We start from the raw sequence: 27,947 nt of genomic DNA, 5'->3' as shown, positions 1-27,947 counted from the left end.
ACTGGAGCCAAAGGAGGGAGTCTAATGATGAAGGTTTAGGCCAACCAATCAAGAATAAGGTACTGGGCAGAAAATTTGGGAACCATCTCAGATACATCCCATTGCTAAACATACACTTTTAAAGGGGCTTAGGCTGTTCCAGGTTCCAACTGTGATTTTCTCCCATGTTCACCACCAGAACACAGGTTGTTATTTAAAATCCTTGAAGACTTTTGAGGATAACAGAACTTGTTTCCCAAGTTTGTGAGGATGAAATTAAATGAGATCATTTATGTAACAAGCTTAGAACACAGCACCTGAACCATACTAAGCATTAAAACTAAAATGATGAGGACCCATTCCTTGAGATTCTTTTTCTAATTATCTTAAACAAAAAATAATCCATTAAGCATTCTCCCTCGTTGTCATTTAAAATTTTAAATTATATGCCTTTCCACAGAACCCTAAAGTACCTACTAATCATTTTCCAGGTCATTTGAAATTCTTGATCTTTCTTTCAATATCACTGATACTTAATCGAATGTTCACCTTCCCCAAACTAGCCTGCCATCAGCTCCTTTTACTGGATTCACTTAATTTTTGAGCTATCACTAAATCAGCCAGGAACGCCCTTTCCACTTTCTTTATTTTAGATTAGATAATCTCTTTAACTCACTTAACCTTAACTTTCTACACAAGCCCTTCTAAGGAAACCCAGGTACACGAGGGCAATCTGTCCCCTTTCACTCACTCAGTGGCTGTATTTTTCTCAATATCCTCAATACTCTCATAATAAATCAGCAAGTATCTACTAGGTACCTACTACATGCAAGGGATTACAGAAACATTCTGTGAGGAACACAAGGAAATATAAGCAAAAGACTATGACCCAACCAGACCAGGGATTCTGTAGCCACAGCTGTTTATGAAATGCTTGTCTGTGAGCTGCTAAAGCCCCCAAGGAAACAACTACAGTTGAGTACATTTCTTCTAGATTAGAAACAGATATGACTATCACGAATCTGGATGATTTTTGGAGGAAAGAGGGAAACAGAGGGAGAAACCTATCAGAATTCTCAGCTTAGACTTACCCAGTCCTATTCCCTCCTTGAGGTGGGATGATGCAAATACTACAGCGTGCCAGAGTGCCCGGATGAGTCTGGTAACCTCTGCCCTCACATTTTGAGACTCACTGGCTTCAATGCTTAAATTACTTAAACATGACATGTTATTTTTGGTAATTTACATACCTTTAGAATAGGGCCGAAATTTATTTTACTACTAAAGCAAAACCTATAAAGATCAAATCTGAACAATTCAACACTCATCTGTGCATTTCAGAACTCGGTCACTGCTTAGAAGCTTGGGCACAGTCCAATAAATGAAATACATTTGCCACTATCATCTAATCTGTTGCTGTAAAATAAAACCGCTTCCTGATAGCCAAAAATAAAATTACCTGTAGCATTAAGACTACTGTTTTCACCACATTCCACTGGGATTTTCTGCCATCCACAATCACGGTAAATCCTCTAGCCTTACACTTCTCACTGAAACAAAACAAAATTACAGAGTATATTAGAATAAGCTTCCTATTTTATTCTTCAAAACCCTAAATAAAGCTTACAGCTGAATCATATATGGCACAGCATTAATGTCACTTGATTTGGTTTGCACTATCAACAAAATTCTTCAGGATGTCCTTTCAGTTTTCAGTTTTCTCAAGCAATTTACTTTTCTCACTTCAGGAAACATCGACAATTTATAAGCTAATTTGGTGAGAAAATTACTCTAAAAGCATGTAAATTCAACATCTTAATATGAGAAAAAAATTAAACCAACATTCAAATAGCCTCACTGGCCCCTCAACCTCCTGATCTGTAAAACGGGATCACAGTGATAGGTAACTAATGACTGCCAAGTGTGGATCTTATCTCTCCTTCCTGCCAAGAGTATAAGGTTGTGAAGTGATATTTCAAAATCAGGTAGAAAATAAAGTAAGCTATTATTAAAACTTTAAAAAGCAGAAACATTACTTTGCCGACAAAGGTCCGTCTAAGTCAAAGCTATGGTTTTTCCAGGAGTCATGTATGGATGTGAGAGTTGGACCATAAGGAAAGCTGAGTGCCAAAGAATTGATGCTTTTAAACTGTGGTTTTGGAGAAGACTCTTGAGAGTCCCTCGGACTGCAAGGAGATCCAACCAGTCAATCCTAAAGGAAATCAACGCCGAATATTCATTGAAAGGACTGATGCTAAAGCTCCAATACTTTGGCCACCTGATGAGAACTGACTCACTGGAAAAGACCCGATGCTGAGAAAGATTGAGGAGGAGAAGGGGATGACCGAGGATGAGATGACTGGATGGCATCTCCGACTCGATGGACACGAGTTTGAGCAAGCTCCAGGAATTGCTGAAGGACAAGGAAGCCTGGCGTGCTGCGGTCCATGGAGCTGCAAAGAGTCGGACACGACTGAGCTACTGAACTGAACTCTGATTATTAAACCACTGGAAGTGAGGTTCTTGTGTCTTTGGGAGAAACTTAAAAGAGGTGAAAATCTGGTGTATATAATAATTCAAAGCTCGAACACACCATATCGGACCCACCTCTGTTCTCACTTTTGCCTCTTAGTCGCTGACCAGAAAATCCTGAGTGGTGGAAAATGTGTTATTGCTTATACATCATATTCAATTATTCAAGTACCAACTAAACACCTCCCAGAAGCCTGCCCTAGTAAAATGCAACAACTACATGGAAGAACTATCGTAAGTGGAAAACTACATAGCTTTATTATTATTACTATTTGTATTACTATAAAATCAACTTAATGCAAGGATCTCAACTGCCCTCCCTCTAATATAGTGGAAGAAACTGCAGATCTGCCTAGCAGAGCAAGGATTTGGTAGTAAAAATTCTCCCCAAAGTTATTCCAATTGCCTACATTATAGGAAAGGTTAATAGGAGACCTCTCCTGAGATTGAAATCCAACAGTCTATGGAATTTTACTAATTCTCCTTACTTTCTCCAAGCACTCATACTAACCTCTAGAGGGTTACTGGAGAAGTGACATCCAATTCTACTGAGAAACAGTAAGGCAACAAGAATGAGGACAATATTGTTAAAGACCTGGAAGAACAGGTGCTTCAGTAAGTGGGGACAGAAGCTGAGCTTTAAAGAGAAGAGAGAGGCACCTCAAGAGGTGAGGCAAATGGAAGCACATGTCCATACAGAACACTTGCCCTCAGATGTTCCCACAGTACAATTCATAAGAGCCAAAATCCGAAACAACTCAAATCTTCAAAAACTGATGAATGCAATGGTAAACCATTCAACAGAGTATTATTCAAATCATAAAAAGAAATGAAGTGCTGATATGTACTACAACATGGATAAACCCTGAAAACATTATGCTAAGTGAAAAGAAAGCCAGGTCAAAAGTCCATATACTCGATGATTCCATTTATATAAAATTTCCAGAATAGGTAAATCCATAGAGACAGAAAGCAGATTAGTGGGTACCAAGGGCTGGGAGGAGGGGAGAACAGGATGAGGAGTGACTGCCAATGGGTACAGCTTTTCTTTTGGGGTTGATGGCTATGTTCGAGTATTAGAGTGATGGTTATGCAATCTTGTGAAAATACTGAAAACCACTGAAATAAACACTTTAAAAAAGTGATGGGTATGTGACTTGGATTTTGCATTATAAAATAAAAGACCCACTAACCACTCTTGAAGGGTGGGGGTAAGGGAATACAATGATCACTTTCATATTGGCAACATAAAGACTTGCTGGGGAAGCAACTCTGATTATCTAATTGCTAGGTGTGGGACCAGGTAGGAAGAAAGACCACTGTGACTGAGGGGGCATACAAGCGTTAGAAGGACCAGCCTAACAGAGTAATTGTCAGCAAGGGGTCACCAGAGGAGTGGCAGGGACTCTACCAGTGCAGAACGGAAGTTTGCAAGAAGGGGAGCTATGACATGTGGCGGTTCCCAGTGAAGCACCTTCCCTGGTTGGGACTGGAGCCAAGAAAAATGTGTCATCCCCACAATTTGGCACTTTCTTGTCACTGGCATCTGTATCTCTGAGGCACAGGTTGCACAATCAATTTGTTGAACAAGCAAGTTTTATTCAAACACATTTATATTTCAAAGCACAATAAATTAATCTGTATACTAAGACAAAGAAAGTAATGAAGCTTGCAAATACCATCTGTAGGAACTTAAGGGCATAAAATACTCTAAATTTATCTTTTAGAGTACTTAAAAACAGCCTTAATCATAATTTTCTCACATTTTACTAAGATAGATAAAGAAAATACACACAGTGCTAAGATACTTCATATCTGAAAACTGCAAGACCAACTGATACTACAAACTACTTCAAAGGAATTCTTTTGTTTTCATTTCAATCCTACAAGTGGACTCACAGTTTAAACTGTGTTTAATGAGAATATACTTAGATTTAGAAGCACATCATGTCCTTACAAATGGTGTATTGGAGTAGCTGAAGTGCTGTATTAGTAAATTCCTATACTACTATTAACATGTTCATAGTTTTAAGACCAATATACAAAAAAAAAAAAAAATCCATTAAGACGCTAGCTACCTTGTTGTTCATACTCCATTAGAGCCTTTCAAGGGTCTGGTGGCTGAATTAAAACAGCTTTTAAAAGAGAAGTGGCTCCTAAACTAGTTCATTCACTTTGGCAAGAAAGAGATGATCAGTGGATTTTCTGGGTTCAGTATTCTGTAGCTCTTTACTAATTTCGTTGATTACAACTAAAGGCTCCATTTTTTCCCACTCAAAGAGCTCTCCTTATACTTCCACCATGGCACGAATTTCACTTACGCTTTTCTTACAATTGCTTGTTTATAATTCATCTTCATTAGATACCATGCTTCCAGAAAGCAAGGATGTTATTGTCTTACTGGCATCTGGGAAGCTTCCAGCTCAATGCTTTAAATACAGAGGGCCCCTAAAAATGTCAGAAGCCACACATCATACCACTCCTTGGTCAGAACATAACAATGGCTTTCTTTCTCATCTGGCCCTCTAAGGTCTGACTCCAGCCCCTCTGGACGTTCCCCCCCCCCCCCCCCCGCACTCTACCCCTCTCTCAAACTGCTCCACCCACACTACCCTCCTTACTGACCCCACAACACACTGAGCCAGTACTGCCTCAGCATCTTTCTTTCCACTTACTTCTCCTTCTGTCTAAAATGGTCTTTCTTAAATGCTCTTTCATCAGCTATCTATACAGCCTGGCCTTCACTTCACTCACCTCTGGTAAAATGTTCTCTTATCATTTTGTACAGTATTGCCACACACTCCTTCCCACTCCATCCCTCCCTCAACTCCTTCCGTGCTCTGTTCTGCAGTACTTATGGACAGCCAATGTGCTGTGTATAATATTCATTTCATCATTAGCATATAAGGCCCATGAACGCAAGGACTGGGCCTTTGTTCACCCACTACCTCAGCATCTAGAAAGATGAGGAACTCATTACAGGATCCCATGTATTTACTGAGTGACTGAAGACTTATGAGCTTAATTTCTGTGTGACTCTTGACAAGTCATTCATTAAACCCTTGTATGATGAAGCTTTTTTCTGTAATATAGATGAATTTTTCTACAATTAGGAAGAATAGACCTAAAACTCAATTTCAAAAAAAAAAACAAAACTTGAGAGAAATAGAAAGGTAACTTTTATAAATGGTGACTCTACAGAATTAGATTAATCTGGGCAATTACTTGGCAGCATTTTCTATGAAGAGGATTTAAGTATGGGTAAAGCGTTAGTCTAGATGATAGAAGATGTTGGTCTAGATTACTGTTAAGGTACCTTCCAATCTTGACAGTCCATGACCAACAATTTCCCTGAGACCTAGAAAATGCTATGATTTTAAACGTACCTTGAATACATGGTTGAAAGAAAATGTTAAAACAAAAAAGATCTGAAAGATTTACATTACGTTCCACTAGGTTCACCACAGTTATCTTTCTATGTCAACCCTAAGTTGTAACAGATGCAGGTTAAATGTAAATGATTATTAGAGTTTTCAATCACAGTGGCATTGTGATTGTAACAGAGGTGAGTACAACAGTGACTAGAAACACAGGCTTTAGTTAGGCCACCAGGTCCAAATCCCAACGTGCCACAGGTTCTTAATCAAGATACTTAAATTCCACACACTTTCGAAGCCTCCGTTCCCTGATATGTAAGACAGGGCCAGCCAAGGATAACAGTGATCGTCTAATAGGGCTGTTATGAGAATTAAATGACTTACTGTTACCTATTTTTTCTTTAAGTACAGAATATTCTTTTCACATATGCATCTCAATCATCTACAAGAAAACTAATGCACTTTATCATCCACAAGTAAATTCTCAGGTCCATTTCAAATTTAGTGCTCTCAAAGGAAAGCAGGACGAGCCTAGACAGAGTTGTTTCCATCAAAATGGCTTCTACTGAGCTGCAACTTCTACATGTTTGATTTTTCCAACAAAACGTAAGATGCTGTGAGAATGCTCAGTCAGCCTGAGTACACAGAGCTCTGAAGAAAGTGAAGTAGTCAGATAAGAGCAGAAACCCACATCCACTGGCTATGGATCACTAAGTATGAGGTACTGCACAGGGCTATGAAAAAAATACATAAGACAGTTTCTCCCATTAAGAAGCTTAAGATCATTTAGAAAGATGAAAAGGTGGGGGGCAAGTATTTTAGTGTCCAATCTATGTTCACTGATATTACCTTTTTAATGTTACAAGGGAAGCAACATACATCCTTGAAATTTTTTAAAATATAAGACAAATAAATGGAAAATTTCAAGAATTATCACTAAACACATTCTGATTGAATGCCTAAAGAGTCAGAAACGGCAAGTGCTATAAGTCTGAAGAAATGCTGGCAGATTCTGGGAAATACCTATATAAGCAGCTAAGGAAAATTAACATAAAAGGAAACAGAGCAAGAGGAATATAAGCAAAGGAACCTCATCAATTGGAAGATTTCTTAATTTCTCTGCCCTCAATTTTTTCATGCATGAAATAGAGATAATGTCATTATTTTGAAGACTGAGTTAATGCAAGTGCTATAAAAGTGTCTTGCATGATAAGTAAGCACTCAAGAAATAGGAACTGAAAGAGTGGGTTAAACCACACAAAGTCTCGGCAAAGCAGTTGAGAAGACTGTAAGACCCTCATCGAGAGTGCAGACATAGTCTTTTTGTCTTCACAAAGCATGGTGAACAATGTCTGCACTTTGTATCCACAAAATAAACAGACTATTGCATTAAAGTTCACTGTGTGAAAGAGGAGGTCTATAAAACTGAGGATGACAGAACTGTTGTTTTGGCGAAATTAATTTTGTTCTTGTGTACAAATCGGGGAGATTGGAGATAGAGAAATTAGCCTGGATACTGCTGTACTAGCCCAGCCTGACAACTAAGCCATTCCTCGACGTGAACTTAAGCACAAGGGAACAGAAAAGACAACAAATTTAAAAGTTCATGGCAAAGAAAGGAAATACTAACTTAGCTCTCACATTTTAAAATGGGACAATGTAAGTTTTCAATAGTCATTGAACGAATGAAATTAATCTTAAAAAAGCACTCATCAACAGCATAAAGCGTGTCCAGAGCACTTAACTATAGGTCAACACAATTATACTTCATTTGCCAGAAGTGCTTTTGCTAAGGAGGAAAGGAAGGCACTGGCTCAAACTTTCTTAGAAGCATGCCCCATAAAAAACAGAAATAGAGAAGAGCCATCCAAGGCACCCTTGCAGACTATACTGAGCTTTCTAAAGTCTAAAACAAACCAATGACCAATCAGTGTTGCATACATATTCAAATCATCCTCTAAGTGCTCTGTAAGGGGCCGCTGCAGCAGAAGTGGAGTCTGAGAAGGCAGGGGTGAGCAGAAAAGGCTGTGGGCCTGACTTCTAACTCTTTCATAAATTTAGATTCTCTGTAAGATCTTCTTTGAATAAAAATACCCAAAGATATTTTTTCATTCTGAATGCATAGAATATGTAGCCCATAGAATTCTGGAAATTATGAAACTACCTATATGGGATTCAAATTAAAATTTCAGTATTCTAAATAAGAACTACACAGCTGTTATAGCTCCTTTCATGATGTATTTTGGGTAGTTTCCATGACTTCATTCTGGTTGGTTCCTTCAGTATCCGTATAAGAAACACCTAAGGTATCCAAATTATTTTTATTGGCATTGTGGACATGGGGATAAAGAAGACATAACTTAATAATCTAATAACTAACTGATTAAACAGTGAACTCTATGACATCAAGCAGAAGTGAATAGGAAAAACTGTTTAAAAGGGCTCCTCACAAAGACAACAATAACAAAAATGGCTGAGAAATACTAATATAATGTTTTGTCACACGTTTCTAAAACACGTGCATGCGTGCTCAGTGGCTTTGTCACGTCTGACTCTTTGTGACCCCATGGACTGTAGCCCTCCAGGCTCCTCTGCCTATGGAATTTTCTAGGCAAGAATACTGGGGTGGGTTGCCATTTCCTTCTCCAGGAGATTTTTTCCCAGCCAGGGATTGAACCTAGGTCTCCTGTATTACAGGTGGATTGTTTATCACTAAGTCACCTGGGAAACCCTGAAAGCAGGCAGTCTCAATATCTATTATCATACTTGTGTAATAGTACTGACACAAATTTCATTTTATACTTTGAAGGTAAACATGCTTCTGATGTAACATTTGAAATATAAAAAGAAATAAGATAAAGCTAATCTCAGTATTTACTTTTTTAATGAAAAGATTTGCAAATTAATTTATATGTCTTGTCTTTACCTCCGTAAGGGAATCTTGAATTTGATTATGCTTTCTGAATCATGGATTCAATTTCTGACCATGTTGTTTATTTTTAAAATGTACAGCAATCGCTGGAAAAACAAATGAAAAACTCCATTTACCTCTTCTAAAACTCAGCACTCAGGTTGGTCCAACAGTTTCAGTCTATATTATTTTTCATTAAAAATCTTTTCTAGAAAATGGGGCAGTAAGGGTTAGCCTTGAACTTCACGCAGACCTGGCCATAAACTTATATTTAGGTCATGACTGTGCTCAGTCGCTAGGTTGTGTTCAACTCTTTGCAAGCCTGTGGACTGAAGCCTGACAGGCTCCTCTATCCATGGAATTTCCCAGGCAAGAACACTGGAGTAGGTTGCCATGACCTCCTCAGGGCACCTTCCCAACCCAGGGATCAATCCACATCTCCTGTGTCTCCTACACCGGCAGGTGGATTCTTTATCACTGTGCCACCTGGGAAGTCAGTGATTAACCTGAACCTCTCCTTTCTTCTCAGCCCCTCTGATCAAGAGTCTGGAACAAAAACACAAGCTTAGGGCCAAACTGTGTGTGACAAGGAATCAGGAGATGTTCTCATTTTCAGCGGTGCTGGGTTACCCATTTGAAATAGGTAGGTATCACACCCTGCCCCTGGTCGTTAAAATAAGCATAAAGTATGGATAAGAAGGGCTTCCCTTGTGGCTCAGCTGGTAAAGAATCTACCTGCAATGCAGGAAACCTGGGTTCAATCCCTGGCTTGGGAAGATCCCCTAGAGAAGGGAAAGGCTACCCACTTCAATATTCTGGCCTGGAGAATTCCATGGACTGTATAGTCCATGGGATCACAAGGAGTTGGACACAACTGAGCGACTTTAACTTTCAAGATAAGAAACTGAATAGTTCCTTTCCATTTTTAAATAACTTTTAGTAATATTCAAAATGCTAACATTTTCACTGCAAAGACAGACTCCTTTTGGACATCTCCTATAAAGAAGAGGCCACATTAGCTAGTTATATTGCTGAAGCTGTCCAGAGACATCAGCAACTGAAAGGAGCTAAACTTTAACAGCAGGGGCTTGGAGAAACAAGCAAGTCACACACATAAAAATGCAGATATAAGGCAGTTTTATTTCCAGTTTTCTAAGGAATCTCCACACTGTTCTCCATAGTGGCTGTACTAGTTTGCATTCCCACCAACAGTCTAAGAACTGCCTTGCTGCTGCTGCTGCTAAGTTGCTTCAGTTGTGTCCGACTCTGTGTGACCCGAGACGGGAGCCCACCAGGCTCCCCCGTCCCTGGGATTCTCCAGGCAAGAACATTGGAGTGGGTTGCCATTTCCTTCTCCAATGCATGAAAGTGAAAAGTGAAAGTGAAGTCGCTCAGTCGTGCCCAACTTCGGGACCCCATGGACTGCAGCCTACCAGGCTCCTCCATCCATGGGATTTTCCAGGCAAGAGTACTGGAGTGGGTTGCCATTGCATGACCCAGTAATCCCACTGGTGGGCACACACACCGAGGAAACCAGAATTGAAAGAGACACGTGTACCCCAATGTTCATCACAGCACTGTTTATAACAGCCAGGACATGGAAGCAACCTAGATGTCCATCAGCAGATGAGTGGATAAGAAAGTTGTGGTACATATACACAATGGAGTGTTACTCAGCCATTAAAAAGAATATATTTGAATCAGTTCTAATAAGGTGGATGAAACTGGAGCCGATTATACAGAGTGAAGTAAGCCAGAAAGAAAAACACCAATACAGTATACTAATGCATATATATGGAATTTAGAGAGACAGTAACGATAACCCTGTATGCAAGACAGCAAAAGAGACACAGATGTATAGAACAGTCTTTTGGACTCTGTTGGAGAGGGAGAGGGAGAACGGCATTGAAACATGTATAATATCATATAAGAAACGAATCGCCAGTCTATGTTTAATGCAGGATACAGGATGCCGGGGGCTGGTGCACTGTGATGACCCAGAGGGATGGTATGGGGAGAGAGGTGGGAGGGGGGTTCAGGATTGGGAACACCCGTACACCTGTGGCGGATTCATGTTGATGTATGGCAAAACCAATACAATATTGTAAAGTAAAAAATAAATACTAAAAATAAATAAAACAAAAATCAAATCAAAATTGGAAAAAATATATATAAACCTATAAATAAAGTTATACATATACTTATAAAAATATAAATATAAAATATAAGAAAATGCAGATATACTATAAAAAGGAAAATCCTTCTAGACTGAGGCTGAGCCTGATCTGATAGGGTAAACTTAAAAACAGTTCTGGGATGGAAAGAGGGATGGATAAACACATAGATACGTGATAAAGTATTACAACACTGGGTGCAGGCTTCTAAGTGATGGGTGTAATGATGTTTACTGCGCAGTTCCTTCAACTTTTCTGTATATTTGAAACTTCTCATAACACAGTTTAAAAGTAGTTTTGAATAGTAGGCATTCTGAAGGAGAAAAACCACTTTTTAGGATTACACCTAATAAATTACTCTTCAGGCTTGCAAAGAAGACCTCAAAAACACGTGAGCTCACTAATGAAATAGCAAGTACTGATTAAAGTTGTCAGCTATGTTTTTAAAAGCCAAAGTTATAGGAGGTTGGTCCAGAAAAGCAGAAGGCTAAAAATTCAGAGCCATTTGCAAATATTTGAGAAGGTCAAAATTTAGCAGAACAGTTATCAGAAATAAAGTATCCAGATCTCTATTTTGTCTTGCTAAATTAAATTCTTTCACCTTATTTCAACCTGTATTTTCTCTATTAGCTGGCAGGGAGGTATGTGTATGTACGTAGAAACTGATTCATAATTTACACTGCAACAGTATTATACATGGGCTTCCCAGGCAGAGCTAGTGGTAAAGAACCCATCTGCCAATTCAAGAGACTAAGACACACGGGTTTGATCCCTGGGTCGGAAAGATGCCGTGGAGGAGGGCAGGGCAACCCACTCCAATATTCTTGCCTGGAGAACCACATGGACAGAGAAGCATGGCAGGTTACGATCTATAGGGTCACAAAGAGTTGGACACAACTAAAGGGCCTCAGTATGCACAATATTATACGTGTTGTTGTTTAGTTGCAAAGTCATGTCTGACTCTATGTGACCCCATAAATGGTAGGCTGCCAGGCTCCTCTGTCTATGGGATTTCCCAGGCAAGAATACTGGAATGGGTTACTATTTCCTTTTCCAGGGGATCTTCTCGACCCAGGGATCAAACCTGGGTGTCTTGCACTGGCAGGTGGATTCTTGACCGCTGAGCCACCATACCTATACAACAATGAAAGAGAGAAAGAGAACGTTTAAATAGTGTAGGCTATTTTGCCCTCTACTGTACTTCTTGTTTGCACACCCAGAGTGAACAGACAGGAGACATGAGTGAAACCCCTCATCCCTTAGCCTCAGTTACCCAGTGCCTCGTATAGTATGAGCATCCTGGGAGGCTGAGTGTGATCCTAGTATATACCAGCATGCACTTTTTTATCACAGACCCAACCACAAGACAACTGTGTCTTCTGGAACTTAGTCTTCATGACATGTTCTAACGCTGGAAGAAAACCTAGCATGCTCACAAAATAATAGTTCATCTAAGTCTCTAATTCTTCCTTAGGCATTTTTCAAGGGTGATTTTGACTATCAGTCATTTTTGCATTTCATTCTATACTTTGGAACCTCACCTCAGGTAAGATGCAACTACACTGTATTCTATTCATTTGAAGTATGAAGATCTCTGGCTTGCTGTCAGGAACTGCGGATTCTAACCCCAGCTCTACTGCTAATTGACTGTGTAATCCTGGGCAAGTAACTAACTTCTGAGTCTCAACTCCCTCAACTGGAAAATAAGGCATTGGTTCAGATGGTCTCTAATTCCCTCAGCACTTTTAACCACCTATGGAACAATGAATTCTTTTTGATAATTTGCCAGTTATATGTTTAACCAGTGTTGTTTACCTAAAAAGCAGTTCACAATCTAATAAAGAATAATACAAATTAGCAGTCAGCAGCTCAGAGAATTAGCAAGGTTATTTAGTACTAATCCATTGTGAGGTCTGATAACTTTCCTTTCCAGAAAGCAAAAACAAAAAAAATTGAAAATTTTTACCTGGAGACCTCTGTTCCCCTAATATTGAAAAAAACATTCAGCAATAGAATAATTACATTATAGACCAATATTGGAAGCAGATGGGATTAAAGTCAGCTGTTCCAAAACATAATTTTAACCTTGTATTCTGCAACGTGGTTTAAAATTAAATAATTTATTATGTCAATAATTCAAGTACAGGAAAAAGATATAAAAAATTGTCTGCTTTGACTAAAGTGTTTAAAATGCATCTGAAGCTTACCAGCATTATTTAAGAGATAACTTTGTTCCTTTTACCACCTCTACATTCTACAAACACACATAAAAATTCTGCCCTCATTACTGCAATGATGTGCAACTCTGACTGCATATAAGAATTGTCTGGGAAACTTAAAAGAATTTTTTTTCTGATAAGCAGGATTCCCAGGAACAACTGGATCAGACTCTCTGGAGGTGGATGCTCAGGCATAAAAATTTTGAAAAAAATCTCCAGATGAGTCTAATGTGCAGTCCGACTTCAGCCCCCAAATATCACATGTGGGAAGGGAAGCTGGGGAGGGGTTTGTCTGTTGCTGTTGTAGTGATGGGTAGGTTCGAGCATATACAAAGGGTTAAGGTTGGTCTTCACCCAAGAAATATAAAAATTAAAAATCCAACCTGTTTGGATTAAAATATAAACATTCTCACATTTTAAAAAATGTTTTAACTTCAAACAGCCTTCATCCAATATATTAAAAAACACAGATATATTTATATTATATAGTTATATGTAAAGAAAGTGAAAGTGAAGTTGCTCAATCGTGTCTGACTCTTTGCAACCCCATGTCCATGGGATTCTCCAGGTAAGAATACTGGAGTGGGTTGCCATTTCCTTCTCCAGAGGATCTTCCTGACGCAGGGATCAAACCCAGGTCTCTCAGGACTGCAGGCAGACGCTTTACTGTCTGAGCCACCAGAGGCTCAGTTATGTCTAAATGGCTTCCTAAATACGAGATTCAAATTTTCTCAGCTTACATGGAATACAGACAGATGCTCAACCTCTGTATTCCTTAAAAGGTGACAGCACATACATTTTAGAAATCTGTTATCATTCAGTGTCCCAGGAATATAAAATGTCTTTATTTCATCTGCCATGGCATTATATATTATTGATTCTCGTGTTTTGACTGTAATTTCACTGATAATAAAAGCAAATAAGACAACAAAATATAGCTTAACAATGGCAGGAATCACTAGTAAGTAAATGAAAACATACTGAAATTTAAGAAAAGACACCTTTAGAGTCACCTTGGAATGCTGAGCAGGTAGTCTAAGGTGACACTCAGCTCATCCATATTTGTCTGTTCTAGGCATAATGGAATTGTCAGAATGAGGCCACTTCGTCTGTCCTTTCCTCCTATTAAAGAAAAAAAAATGTAAATTTAACATGTAAGAGATACTGAAGCACTAAATGAATAATATATACTTGAGTTCAAAGTTACAAAAACAATTTCAAGGTTAAGACATAAGTAAAAAACAATATAATGGCTGTTTATTTTATATATTATAAATGTTTATAGTAGTGCAGTAAAATTGTACAAAATTTAGAAAAAAATAGGAGGAAAAAATTCACCCATGAGCTCTTCACTTAAACATAGCAATTACCATTTCGTTTAATTTCTTCCATTCAATCTGCTCCTGATTGTAATCAATTCATCAAACACCTATTGTGTGCCCAGCACAGTAAGCATTTACAAGTAAAACAAAATAAATTTCTAATCAATCTAGGAAGAAAAACTTTAAGTCACAAGAAATAATAGTATGAAATATGACAACTTGCTAGGCTGTGCTGTACAAAATATAAAATATTATAAATAGGGATTTAGAAACTGGAGAACATAAGAGCCATAATATATGTATAATGGTTCATAGAAAAGTTAAAAACTTAAGAAAAATGGATAGAATTTAGAGCCAAAAGAGCATTCTGTGACAAGGAATGATCTGAGGTAACTCACAAAGGTCATATAGGATTCTCTGTTCATGAGGCAATAAAGGGAAAGCGCTGTCCAGCTAAGAAGAGTGTATGGGCCCTCATATAGAAGCCTGAAAGCCAGGAAGTGGAGTGTATGTGTATTTCATAGACGTTCAAGTCCTCGTTGATTTTCCATAAACATGAAAATATTACTAGTACTTTATATACACATAGCTTCTTTCAAAGCTTCCCACATGACTGGTTTTCACACTGAAGTCCATTTTTTAACCCAACCGACATTTATGGCAATTTTAGAAATGTAAAAGCCCGTAAATACTAAAGGAAACAATTTTATATGATCTCTTTCACTAAAAACTGAACAAAGTGAAATGAAAAAAGAAAAAAAGATTCCTATGAATAAAATGTAGTGTTAGTTGCTCAGACATGTCTGACTCTTTGCGACCCCGTGGACTGTAGTCTGCCAGGCTCCTCTGACCATGGAATTCTCCAGCAAGAATACTGGAGTGGGCTGCCATTTCCTTCATCCTATGAATAACATGGATACAATTTACCAAGAACGAACCATAAATTATCCTTTATCAGGTTAACCATATAAATTCAAGCCATATATATTCATATATATTCAATCACTTTGTTTAATCTCAATAAATGGCAATTTCAAATGGTTAACTTAATAATCAATAGTGCCTTACTGCAAATGTTTTTTGTTTAGAATACAAATTTTTTTCTTTTCTTTTTTTTTTTAAAGAACTGCACCCATAGTTTTCAAACTGTATTCCCTGAAGGACTTTGTTGGTTTGAAAAGTTTTTGTCTGTTATTCAAAAAGCTTGAATATTACTGACTGAAATAATTAACAGTCAGTAGAGAAAGTCAAGAGGGATTGGATTCAGAAAAGTTTCATCTGCTCCTCAAAAACCGCTAAGCTTTATTCCTGCATTAAACCAAATCTGCAAAAAGGTTCATATCTGAAGTGTAGTACTCTAAACCACTGTGAAATTGCCTGCAGACGACAGGTCTAACATTTAGCACTAGATTTAACCTTACGCCCTTAGCTTTCAGTAAGGGACAATAAAATAATCACCAGCGTAAATGCAAAAGAAGGCAGATGCCAAGAAGGAACATCCTTTCAAGCTGGGTACAGTAAACAAGGTCAAATGCTGCAGAGACAAGTGTAATAAGAATGCAAAAACATCACTGATAAAGATTTCTTTTTTGCAACAGTATGGGCAAATAAGCATTTTTTTTTTTTAAATTTAAGTATAGTTGATATACAGTGTTTTAGACACACAGCCAAGTGATTTAGTTATACACATATATATCTCTTCTCTTTCAGATTATTTTCTCTTATAGGTTATTTTAAAATACTGAATATAGTTCACTGGACGAAATTTTTTTTTTACACCTGTGGGTCTAATTTTTACGTCTGTGGGTCTATTTTCATACCCTGATGGGAGAAAAGAAATAACAATTGAAACAATATTCTTGAAGGGCAATCTGACGAGATGTAACACAAATTTGAATGTAAATTCTCTTTAACACTTCCACTTGGAGGAATTTATACTGCTGAACTTGCACAAGACTCACAAACTGTTAAGAATGCTTCCTACAACACCATTCATATCATTAAAAAAAAATAGAGAAAACATCTAAGTGTCAATTGATAAGGAAGGAAGTTTATTTTTTAAAAAAAGAAACACATATTAGAGAAGCAATATTACTAATGAAATTCAATATCTTTGTCCTTTATAACATACACTAAAAAAGCATGCCAATCACAGAGATACAATATACATTGAAAAAGGACATAATAGTCTCAATATCAAGACAATTCTGATAGAACCTAAAGAGAATAAGAGAAAAAAACAAAACAAAATAATTTAACTAATCTTCAACAGGGGGGCCACAGTGCCTATTCTACAGCATGTGCAAACTTACTCAACGATCCAAAATTCTATAAAGTTGCTACACCCAGTGTTACCACTGCTTTCACACTAGTGAAACATCTCAAAGCTTCTCTTTGTCTCTTCCTTGTTGATGCAGCCTTTGGGTTAATAACTGAAGGTAAATTCAAGCCTGTATAAACCAAGTTCAAGTAGTAAAAAGAGAAAATCATGTAACTAACATATTTCATAACTCTTCTTCCTAGAAAGATGGAAGACAAAAGCTACGACAGGGGATATGACAAAAATGAATTATTCTGTATTTCAGAAACAGTTAGTTAGATGTTGGCTAGTCAATTATTCTCAGCCTGTAATCATTATTTCATTTTTCATATGAGAAGTGAGACATCATGATATCTACCTTATGGAGGTCATTTTAATCAAATTACAGAACAGAATAAAAATTGGCCTGCCAAGCACCAAAAGTGACAGAGTTGGCTTGCACTGCTATCCATTCTGAGTAAAAGGTATCTCAGAAATACCTTTAAAACAGAACCTTCCTAGAAAAAGGAAATGGATTTCTGCATTATCAAAGAAAAAAGATTAAGCAAGTTTGTACATCAAACACTTCCAATTTCAAGAAACATACCTGAAAGAAAAGCTAGTTTTTTCTTCAGAATGGGTAATATTACTGAGGCCTCCATTTTACTCCAGTAAACTTCCTCCAGTAAATTTTCCTCTCTGAAAACACAGAAAGTTAAGTGTCAACTGCATAGCAATAATTACTCTATGAAATATATACAGGCATACATTTTTATTATGCTTCACTTTATTGTTTTTTTTTTTTTTTACAAATCGAAGGCTTGTGGTAACCCTGTATTAAGCAAGTCTATTGATGCCATTTTTCCATAAGCATTTGCTTATTCCCTGATTGCTGTGTCACATTTTCGCAATTCCCGCAACTTTTCAAAGTTTCTCACTATTACTAAGTATTCTCACCATTATTATTATTTCTCACTATTACTAATTTATAATGATGGTCTGTGATCAGTGATCTTTGATGTTATCGCTGCAAAAAGATTAAATTCACTGAAGGCTCAGATGATGGTTGGCCATTTTCAGCAATAAAATATTTTTAATTAAGATACACACCTTGTTTTTCTGGACATGTTACTGCACACTTAACAGACTATAATATTGTGTAAGTGTAACTTTTATAAGTACTGGAAAACCAAAACATTACTTATTCAGCAAATACTTGCTATAAACCTATTCCATTTCAAGCTCTGTGCTTTCAGCTAAAGCTAAAATCTCAAGTTACAGCCTTGCCCTGAAAAAAATGTAGTCTTTTGAAAAGAAATCCGAGATTATTTGGAGAAAGAAATGTAATCTTAACACTTGTCATTAGTGACTATTTAAGCATGACTACCTAAAAGAAGCATATTATTTTACAGCTTTTGCATATACAACTAAAAAAAAAAATCACTACTATTGGCACCTGTCTACAAAAGAAAACATGTTGTCAAAGTAACATGATATGTTCTCTTTAAGTTTTATCCTTGAATATTTGCTTGCAATTTGGTCATTCATTTTTGTTCTACATCAGCCCAGGCTAACATACAAACAGTAGGAAGAATGAGGGAAAGGTTCATGTTTTACATTTTTAACCTAAAATAGTAGCACTTCATGTTTTTAGATCAGTATCTTGATCTGATGAGTCTTTTCTTCAGCTCTACAAGAACCAGACAGCTCAGGCTCATGTCTAAGCTCCTTTCTCTTGTGACCAGCTTGTCAAAGATCAGATGTGAACGCTGGATAATAATGATTATGAATGCTAACATTTACCAAGGGATTATCACAAGGCATACACTGATTGACCTGTATTAACTTGGTTACTGCTCACAACACTTCCATAAGGTAAGTACTATTATTAATCCCATTTTACAGAAAAGTAAACTGGAGTTGAGAGAAGTTAAATGTGGCCCAACATCTCAAACCTCGTAAGTGGAGATGTTAGGACTCACACCCTGGGAATCTGGTTCCAGTAACACTGTTCTTACATCACATCATCACCTTACCAATAAAACAGGCCTGAAAATATCCAGTGACGTTAGGCCAAGTGAACAAGATGGAGTCTAGCTTTTGTATCATCAGTGCAAATGTCAATGGAGTGAAAGCCCACTACTAAATCAAGGCCATCAGTGGGATGCCCTCACAAAGGAATTTCAAACATGAGGGAGTAATGAAGATACAGGAGCAACTTAGTCATAGAAGCATCAACAGAACTGGCTTCCTAACCACACTTCTCCTATGGTATAAGCACAGACAACTTCTCAGCTGCCTTTGGGTCATTCCTACTTTTCTGAGCCTCATAAATTCTGTGAGTTATTCTCCTAATAAATCCATTTCTGCTTAAGTTCCCAGAGCAGACTTCTCTTTTAGTCAATGGAGAAACTTGACCGGTACAGGAAACAAAACTGCAGTTTAGAGTTTGGTAGGTCATATGTACAATCACTCAATGCCACTGATTGGTCTTTGTGGGTTCCCCCCCTCTAACCTGCTGTTATCTATTCTAAATGAACACTGATGTTTTAAGCCTTGTCACAATAAAGCCCAACAAATCAGGGCCTCCCTGGCAGCTCAGTGGTAAAGAATCTGCCTGTCAATGCAGGGTACACGGGTTCAGTCCACGGTCCAGGAAGATCCCATATGCCGTGGGGCAACCAAGCCCACGTACCACAGCGCAGGAGCCAGCACTCTAGAGCCCACGAGCCATAACTACTGAGCCCACATGCCTAAAGCCCATTTTCTGCAACAAGAGAAACCACAGCACTGGGAAGCCTGCCTGCAACAACTAGAGAATGGGCCCCTCTCACTCCAACTAGAGAAACCCCACACGCAGCAACGAAGACCCAGCACAGCCATAAAAAAATCTAAAAATCTTAAAAATAACAATTAATCAGTACCTAAGAAAAAAGAATATCTGGAATTCTTAAGGCATAAGAAATAATAGCTGAAGGTGACCCTTTGAGTAAATCTGTGTTATGTGAGCTTTGCAAGTCAGGTTATCAATTTTATGCCAACAAGTGCCAAATTTTTCACCACTGTGTTCTCCATATACTTAAAGCACAAAAGGGAGATGGTTCAATTTCTGGTATAGATTTATCTTGGAAAACTGTAATATCCAGAAGCAAGAGTACATTTCATCACTCTCCTGAGACATAGATGCAGTATCTAAACTTTCCATGATTTCACAAAACCATCTCAGCATGGCAAAATACTGATTTTCGTTTAATCCAATAGCCTTTTTCTTTAAATAACATCTTGAAAGTGATGAAAAAGTAATCTAAAGTAATGAGAAATGTAGGTTTTGGACGTGTGGGACAAGATCAAACTGATGAATAAAATGTGAAGCAGTCAACGAGATGAAAGCTGTAATGTTTACTTTTTATATCTGCCTCCCTTCTAGAGTCTCCTTTCCATCAATCTCTTTCATTGTTATCATAAAAGAGGTGGGTAATGAAAAGTCATGATTTCTGTACTACTAGTTCCAATTAAATTTAATTTTACAGAAGTCATTTAAGATTTTTCAAGTCCTTAGCACAGTCATCAGAAACAAACAAAAAAAAGCAAATCTGCCTATCTGTAGTTATCTTATATACAATTCATAAAATAGTTAACATATTGGGTTGGCCAAAAAGATTCTTCAGGTTATTCTGCAAGACTTCTTCACAGCTAATACAACACAAAACAAAATAAAGAGAAAATCCTGCAAAATATCACTGTCCATTGCTATCACCACAATAAGTGTTAAATATGGTTATCTGCTCATACTTTTCTCCAGTGGGTAGATCCAGATCACTGATTTTTCACTAGAAACTTATTGAACCTAAACATATCTGAGTGAAATATTTCTTGAACAAGGAATGAAGTCAATGACAGGCATATACCTGATATGAGTTAATGGAAAGTGGCAAGGAAAGTAAGTTTTTTTTAAAAAACTTGCCAAATGAAGCAGGCTAAAAAAATTAGCAGAAAATTCAACAAGTCACAAAGTGCTTAACACAAACATGTCATATTTCATATATGGTATTTAAAACAATCTGGATAAATTAAGTCACAATTTATTATTCATAAAAGAAGCAGAAAGCCAGGTCATAGCAGGTGAGATGCCTTGGAGAGTGGTGAATATATAGGAAAATGTGCAACCATGACTGCATGTTGCCACCAATCAAAAGCAAGAAACATCAAAGTAAATTCTCATTCCTGGGTGCAAAATAAATCCTATCTGAAAATAGCCCATCTACAGTTAGAGATGATGAATTCTGAGAAATTCTGAAAAATATAAAGAGACTAGGTTTCAATGGAAATTTGTTTCTGTCTTCTAGTTTGAACATCTTTCTCAAGATCTTGAAGAGGTAAAAAAAGGAAAGCTGGGGCAACTAAGTAGTTAAAGAGATATTTTGCCTCCCCAAAGGAAAGACTTGTCCTATTTATTTTCATATTTATTTATTCATTCATTCATTCATTTAAGAAATCTAAAATAAGTATCTACTAGATCGAAACAAGGCAAGATGCTCTGGATGTCCTTGGCATTCACAATATATTTCATTGATGAACGGAAAAATCAGTGAACAAATGAACAAACACATGTGAGAAACAGCAAAGTGAAACACACAGCCTAGGAGTCCTAACATCATCACAACTACCTGACCATCAGCGCCCCGTGGTGTGCTCCCAGGTCACATGAGCTGATCTTCCTTCAAAGCAGCTCCTTCCAGCTTCTACTGGGACAGTTTCCCAGGGATCCAGCAGCTCCATGATCACCAGATGCTGGAGAAAGGCGGGTCTATGATGATGGTAAGGGGGACCTCGATGGGTTCTACCAATGGGCAGCCGTTAGAGGGCAGCAGAGGATGTGTTAAGCAGCAGGAAAAGAGAATTTCGGGCCTTTTAATCAAGACTGGGCAAATTACACTTCATAAGAGACTGTAATTGATGATATGAATGGGTGCACTGGAACTCCTCTTTCACTGAGTATAAATCAACCAGTTTATTTGGAAAATTTAGTTATTCTTCGAAGAGCATTTTTAACAACCAGTGAAAACCCATTAGGATAGCCGAAGGCTAACTAAATCATCTCTAATGAGTCTACATCACGCAGACACATAACGGCAATGAACAAAGCCAGAATGCACACTCGCTCCCTTAGCTTTCTATTTCCGAAGAAATACTACAGTTGTCCTTGAATTCAGATTACAAATACTTTTGTATTGTTACAAAGCAAGAGCAACCTTACATGAAAACAAATAAGCACACGCAGAGGTACTAAGTATTAATAACCTAGCTGGGCACATCACCTACATATCCATGCGTAAAATTAGGCAGAAATAAACATTACTCAACTTTACAAAAATATATCAATAAAGCAGATCAACAGTTAAAAATGTGTCATTTTTGTCACTGTAGGTGCCAATGTATGATTATTAATCTGGGTTTACAATAACATTGACAATTCTGAAAGAAAACCAAGCTTTTGGGATAGACTTCAAATGAAAATGATAAAATGCTTAACTTTCACAACAATACAGATCTATCCAAAACAGTAATTCTTCTAAATAAAATGGAAACCTGAAGTATCCTCGTTTGACACCATTTTTACAGATGGGTCAAGACCTAGTTTATTCCGTGAGGGAGGGAGAAAAGAAGAAAGAGATGAAGCAAACAGAGAAAGTTCCAAGTTTTCTATGAAAACATAACCTACTTTGAAAGACAGGAAAATTCTACAGTAAAGGTCCAATGCATGAAAAGTCCTACACTGTATTTACATGTCAAAAGATTTAAAGCTAATATTAATGATAGCCTGCCACTTCAAAACCCTTCTCAAAAACAATACAAGCAGTACCCTACATCATCCTTGCTGCCCCTTCTCCTCAGGAGCCAGACACGAGGGAACTCAGTTCTTTAAGGACCTCCTCACCTCTTGAGCTAGTCTACCAAGTCCTTAGCAACTGCAAACCTACATTTTTTTGAAGGTTCAGCTTCAGAAGGTCCTTTATTGTATGACTTTTTCACATTTTTGGCTTTTCCTATCTGTGTTAATTTATAAGTAAATCCTTCCTCGCCAAAACTGGAATACCGCAAAAGGAATACCGCTTTAGAGAAGTGAATGAGGCTGATGGAATTTCAGTAAAGACATTTCTGGCATCCCCAGCTCTAGAGTACCCCATGGCTAGAGAGTCTTTACCTGATACGAGAGCTCTCTGAAGTGAACTCTCTTCATGCACAGCTTTTGCATCTGAGTATCACACTGAGCTCCAAGAAGCCTGGACCACTTCCTTCCCCAGGGCAACAGATGTGTCCACTGAGTTCACTTGCTGCGGAATAGGTCTGTCTCATTCATCAGGGGAAGCACGTGATAACAAACTCATGATTGTATTTCTAGCTCCCATCCTCTCTCTATCTCAAAATTTCTCTGGGTCATCATTAAATCTGTGCTCTACTGACCTTTACCCCAGAAAGAAGTATTCCTACTCTATACTCTGCAAAGACATACATACCTTTCATTGAGATAATCTCAGGCTTTTAAATCTAACTCAGACATATAATCGTCTAACAGACTGAACAAAAGTATCATTAGGTTCCTAAGTTTTGTTTATATGATGAAAATATTTGGTACATCAAACAGCACACTGGAAAAAAAGTTAAAAAGGTATAATAGTACAAAACAAAAGTTTAAAAAACAAGTTAACTAAAGATATGGAAAACTGTTCACAAAATGGAAATTATTATGGCATTACCCAAGTAGAAAGAAGCCAGTGGAACACGTGAAAGTTGTTTTCCATCAGACAAAAAGTCCATTAAAAACACACACATACAACAATGTATGTTACAATGTATTTTTGGGCCAAAAACCCAAAAACAATACTGATCATACTGCAAATCCCTTATCTTGTTCAGTAACTAAACAGTCACATCACAGTTGTACAGGCAGCCAAGGAATATAAGACATATGGAAAGCTATGTGCAACACGAGCACCTCTTTGCCCTCAGAAGGCCTGCTAGCAATACTAGGAATCTTTCCCAAGCAACGTCCTCCCCAACTGAACACCTTTCTGCCCTGGGACTCTGTCCCGGGGAGGTGGGGAGGTGTTCTCCCAGAAAGGTGGTTTGGTGCAGCGTTAAGCATCATGGCCTAGGGCAAGGGTGCGACTAGGACGCAGCCACTTACTAGCGAGGTGGTTTGGACAGTTCCTTAACTGTTCTTTTATGGGCACAGTCACTGAATCTAACTCATCAGACCCAGGATTAGGTGAACTAATACATGTGCAGGGTTCAGTACTCTCTACAATGGTAAGCACTCAATGGCATCTATTATTAGCAGCTCAGTTTTCCTTCCTCCACCAGCTACTATTTAGCTTTCCACCACTGATTCTTTACAGAGGCCACAGCCAAAGCATTCCCACTGAGTGAGGCCTTCTTGGTACAACACACTAAAATGGGAACAAACATACTACAAGTAGCTTAACACACCTTGGCATTTATTTCAAGTTTCCAGAATATAATTTCCCCCTCAAAACAACATAATTATATGCATTGCAGGTAGATTCTTTACTGCCTGAGCCACCAGGGAAGCCAGAATTACATTAATATCCCCATTTTTTCTGATAAGGAGACTGAGGCACAGAGAAATTAAGTAATTTGCCCAAGGTCAGACAAAAACTAATAGATTCAGAACCAGTGATTAGAACCATAGAGGGCATCTACTTCAACTTTTTCACCTTACTGATAAGGAAACTGTCTTAGTACATGCGGGCTGTTATAATAGAAATATAGAAATTTATTTTTCACAGTTTCATTCAGGCTGCTAAAACAAAAATACCATAAAGGGGTGCTTATAAATAAATTTATCTCCCATGGTTCTGGAGTCTGAGAAGTCCAAGATCAAGGCACAGACAGATCCAGCGTCTGATGAGGGCCCCTTCCTGGTTCTTGCGGGGCCATCCTCTACATCCTTACTTGGTAGGAGGGCAAGGGAGCTCCCTGGGGTTTCTCTTAGAAGTGTACTAATCACCTTCTAAAAAGTAAAGTGAAGTGAAGTCGCTCAGTCGTGTCTGACTCTTAGCGACCCCATGGACTGCAGCCCACCAGGCTCCTCCGTCCATGGGATTTTCCAGGCCTACCCAAATACTATCACGCTGGCAATTAGTTTTCAATACATGAATTTTGGGAAGGATAAAAAGATTCAATCTAGAGCAGAAACTGAGATCTACAAACACAGATTCACTGTTCTAACATTGAGTAATAACATTGGACGCTGAGTAATAACATGAAACCCAGACTCCTAAAACGCTGCACAGGGCTTCTCTCCACTATACTGTCACATAATAAAATCAAAATTAAAAATACATGAATTAACAGAGAACCATTATTTCTACATATGTGAATAATTTCTTAAAATAAATGTCCCCACAAAAACTTACTCACAAATGTTCACAGCAGTATTATTCATAACACTAAAGACATGAAAACAACTCAAATGTCCATCAATTCTGAATGAATAAACAAAATAAGGTACATCCATACAATAGAACATTACTCAGCAATTAAAAAAGGATTGAAATATAGATACATGATACAACATGGATGAACCATAAAACATTATGCTAAAAAAAATTATGCTAAGTGAAAGAAGCCAGACACAAAAGGTCACAAATTGTATGATTCCATTTAAATGAAATATCCAAAACAGGCAAATCCATAGAAACAAAGCAAATTAATGGTTGCCTAGATCTGGGTTAGGTATGGAGAATGACTGGCAATGGGCACAAGGATTCTTTCTTGGGGTGATGGAAATGTGAAATCAAATTGCAGTGATGATTCTCTAACTCTATTAACATATTATTGATCAGAGATGTATTACTATATCTTTTGTTACCCAAATGTTATTGACCACAGACATTTCAATATTCACTTTCATAACAAATCACCAGCCACAGGCATTAGTTTCTGCAAAAAGCCTCTAGTCAAAAAATGTGTTAAAGAATCACTGAATTGCAACCTTAGAATGGGTGAATTTTATGACCATAAATTTTACTTTAATAAAGCTATCAAGAAATAATTAAAAAACCAGAATTGAACATTTTATAAATCAGGAAAATCTGAATGAAAATGATGTGCACTTCAAGTATTAAAAATTAAAACTAAAAATATGTAAGCAATTTGTTCCAGAAAGTCTATAAACTGAACTGTTTATGCTGAACAATTTATCCCCAACTTTTACTACAATTAGAATACCCTCGGAGAAGGCAATGGCACCCCACTCCAGTACTCTTGCCTGGAAAATCCCATGGACGGAGGAGCCTGGTGGGCTGCAGTCCATGAGATCGCTAAGAGTCAGGCATGACTCAGAGACTGCACTTTCGCTTTTCACTTTCATACATTGGAAAAGGAAATGGCAACCCACTCCAGTGTTCTTGCCTGGAGAATCCCAGAGACAGAGGAGCCTGGTGGGCTGCCATCTATGGGGTCGCACAGAGTCAGACACGACTGAAGCGACTTAGAAGCAGCAGCAGAATACCCTGCTATGAAAGAACTTCAACTACAAAGACAAATTTCTTTCAACATTGTACCTTCTGGATGGTGTGAAATAAGAAAAGATTAAATGGATTAAATAGAGGGGAGAAAGGAGAGTGTAAGCAATAATACTGATACCACTTTTACTTTACAGTTGCCCAAACTATCACTTTAAGGAAACTGGCACTACAGAAGGGCATTTAGATCTGCTTTTTATTTTTAAGCTATGGGGAGATTTATAAATAATGGGCTCTTGGACTTCCCTGGTGGCGCAGTGGATAAGAATCCACCTGCCAGTGCAGGGAACATAGGTTCAATCCCTGGTCCGGGAGGATCCCTCACACTATGAAGCAACTAAGTCCCTGTGCCGTGACTCCTGAGCCTGTGCTCTCCAGCCCACAAGCCACAGCTACTGAGCCACACGCTGCAAGTGCTGAAGCCCGTGCGCCTAAAGCCTGCGCTCTGCAGAACGAGAGGCTGCAGCAATGAGAAGCCTGAGCACTGCAGTGAAGAGGGGCGCCTGTCCGCTGCGACTGCAGAAAACAATGAAGATACAGTGCAATCGAAATAAATACATGAACACAATTTTAAAAATAAAGAATGGTCTCTTAGGGTATCTCAAAGCTTTCATACAAATATACATAAAGACATCCAAGACTGGAGTAAAGATTAAACACTTATTCCTTTCAACAGCATCATATGTCCTAAAACAAATCATCTGCTTTTGAGAAAAGTGTAAAATATGCCTCTGAATTAAAACAATACTAAGACTTTTCAGCATCCCATAAAAATCAGAGGCTTAGAGGATCACTGAATGCAAATCACCTTAAAACATCACCTACACTTGAAAGGTGGAATGTGAAATTAGTTATCTGTGTATTTCCTTATGCATGCTCTGTCGTGTCCAGCTCTCTGCACCCCATGGACTGCAGTCTGCCAGGTTCCTCTGTCCATGGGACTCTACAGGCAAAAATACTGGAGTGGGTTGCCACTTACTACTCCAGGGATCTTCCCAACCCAGGGACTGATCCCATAACTCCTGCGTCTCCTTCACTGGCAGGCAGATTCTTTACCACTGAGCCACCTGGGAAGCCTAGGTATATAAGGTCCATTTCCTTATATCGCCAAATAAAATGACGAGTATTACTGAAAATGTTCTATGTGTAATAATAAAACAATATTCTAGTCACTTCACCTTCACTGCTTCATTTGTAACTCAGAACTCTGAGGCCAGAATTACTGTTATTTCCATTTAACAGCTAAGGAAACTGAGGCTAAGTGAGATGAAGAGAGCTTAACCAGCCCAAGCTCATGCAGTTAACAAGCAGCAAAACTGGCATCTAAACCTAATGCTGAATCCAAGGCCTAAGTGCCATTACTTCTCATGCTCTTGTTTAACACAGTGACCTATATTATGATATGAATAAGGAGGGTCTTCAACATTTCTCAAATAGAACTGCTCATTTTTTTTAGATGTAATGACAGTAAATTTATGTTTATTAAAAACAGTGCCTTATCTTTTATTGATGACACTTTAACATTCACAAACACAACATGACTGGGATCTGCATCAATGATGGGGAGGGGGATATGCATGGAG

The 27,947-nt window shown here is 38.0% G+C and overlaps 1 protein-coding gene across 3 annotated transcripts in view; it reads right to left on the bottom strand.

Annotated features, from left to right (window-relative positions):
* The window catches only part of SESTD1 (SEC14 and spectrin domain containing 1), a 139,186-nt gene that overhangs the window by 72,469 nt on the left and 38,770 nt on the right, over positions 1–27,947 (bottom strand). For 2 of the 3 annotated variants that reach the window (XM_069577065.1, XM_069577066.1), the window contains exons 2-4: positions 17,421–17,512; positions 14,206–14,314; positions 1,439–1,529 (exon numbers count right to left, since the gene is read on the bottom strand). In XM_069577065.1, the coding sequence (XP_069433166.1) occupies positions 1,439–1,529; positions 14,206–14,314; positions 17,421–17,475 (255 nt within the window). In that variant the 5' untranslated portion in view covers positions 17,476–17,512. Of the gene's footprint in view, positions 1–1,438; positions 1,530–14,193; positions 14,315–17,420; positions 17,513–27,947 lie in introns of all 3 variants that reach the window. The other variant, XM_069577067.1, reaches the window with a different exon arrangement.

The sequence above is a fragment of the Ovis canadensis genome, chromosome 2 (assembly GCF_042477335.2).
Source record: "Ovis canadensis isolate MfBH-ARS-UI-01 breed Bighorn chromosome 2, ARS-UI_OviCan_v2, whole genome shotgun sequence".
NCBI lineage: Eukaryota > Metazoa > Chordata > Mammalia > Artiodactyla > Bovidae > Ovis > Ovis canadensis.
Note: the sequence above shows the minus strand (reverse complement) of the source record. Positions and strands in the feature narration are given on the sequence as shown.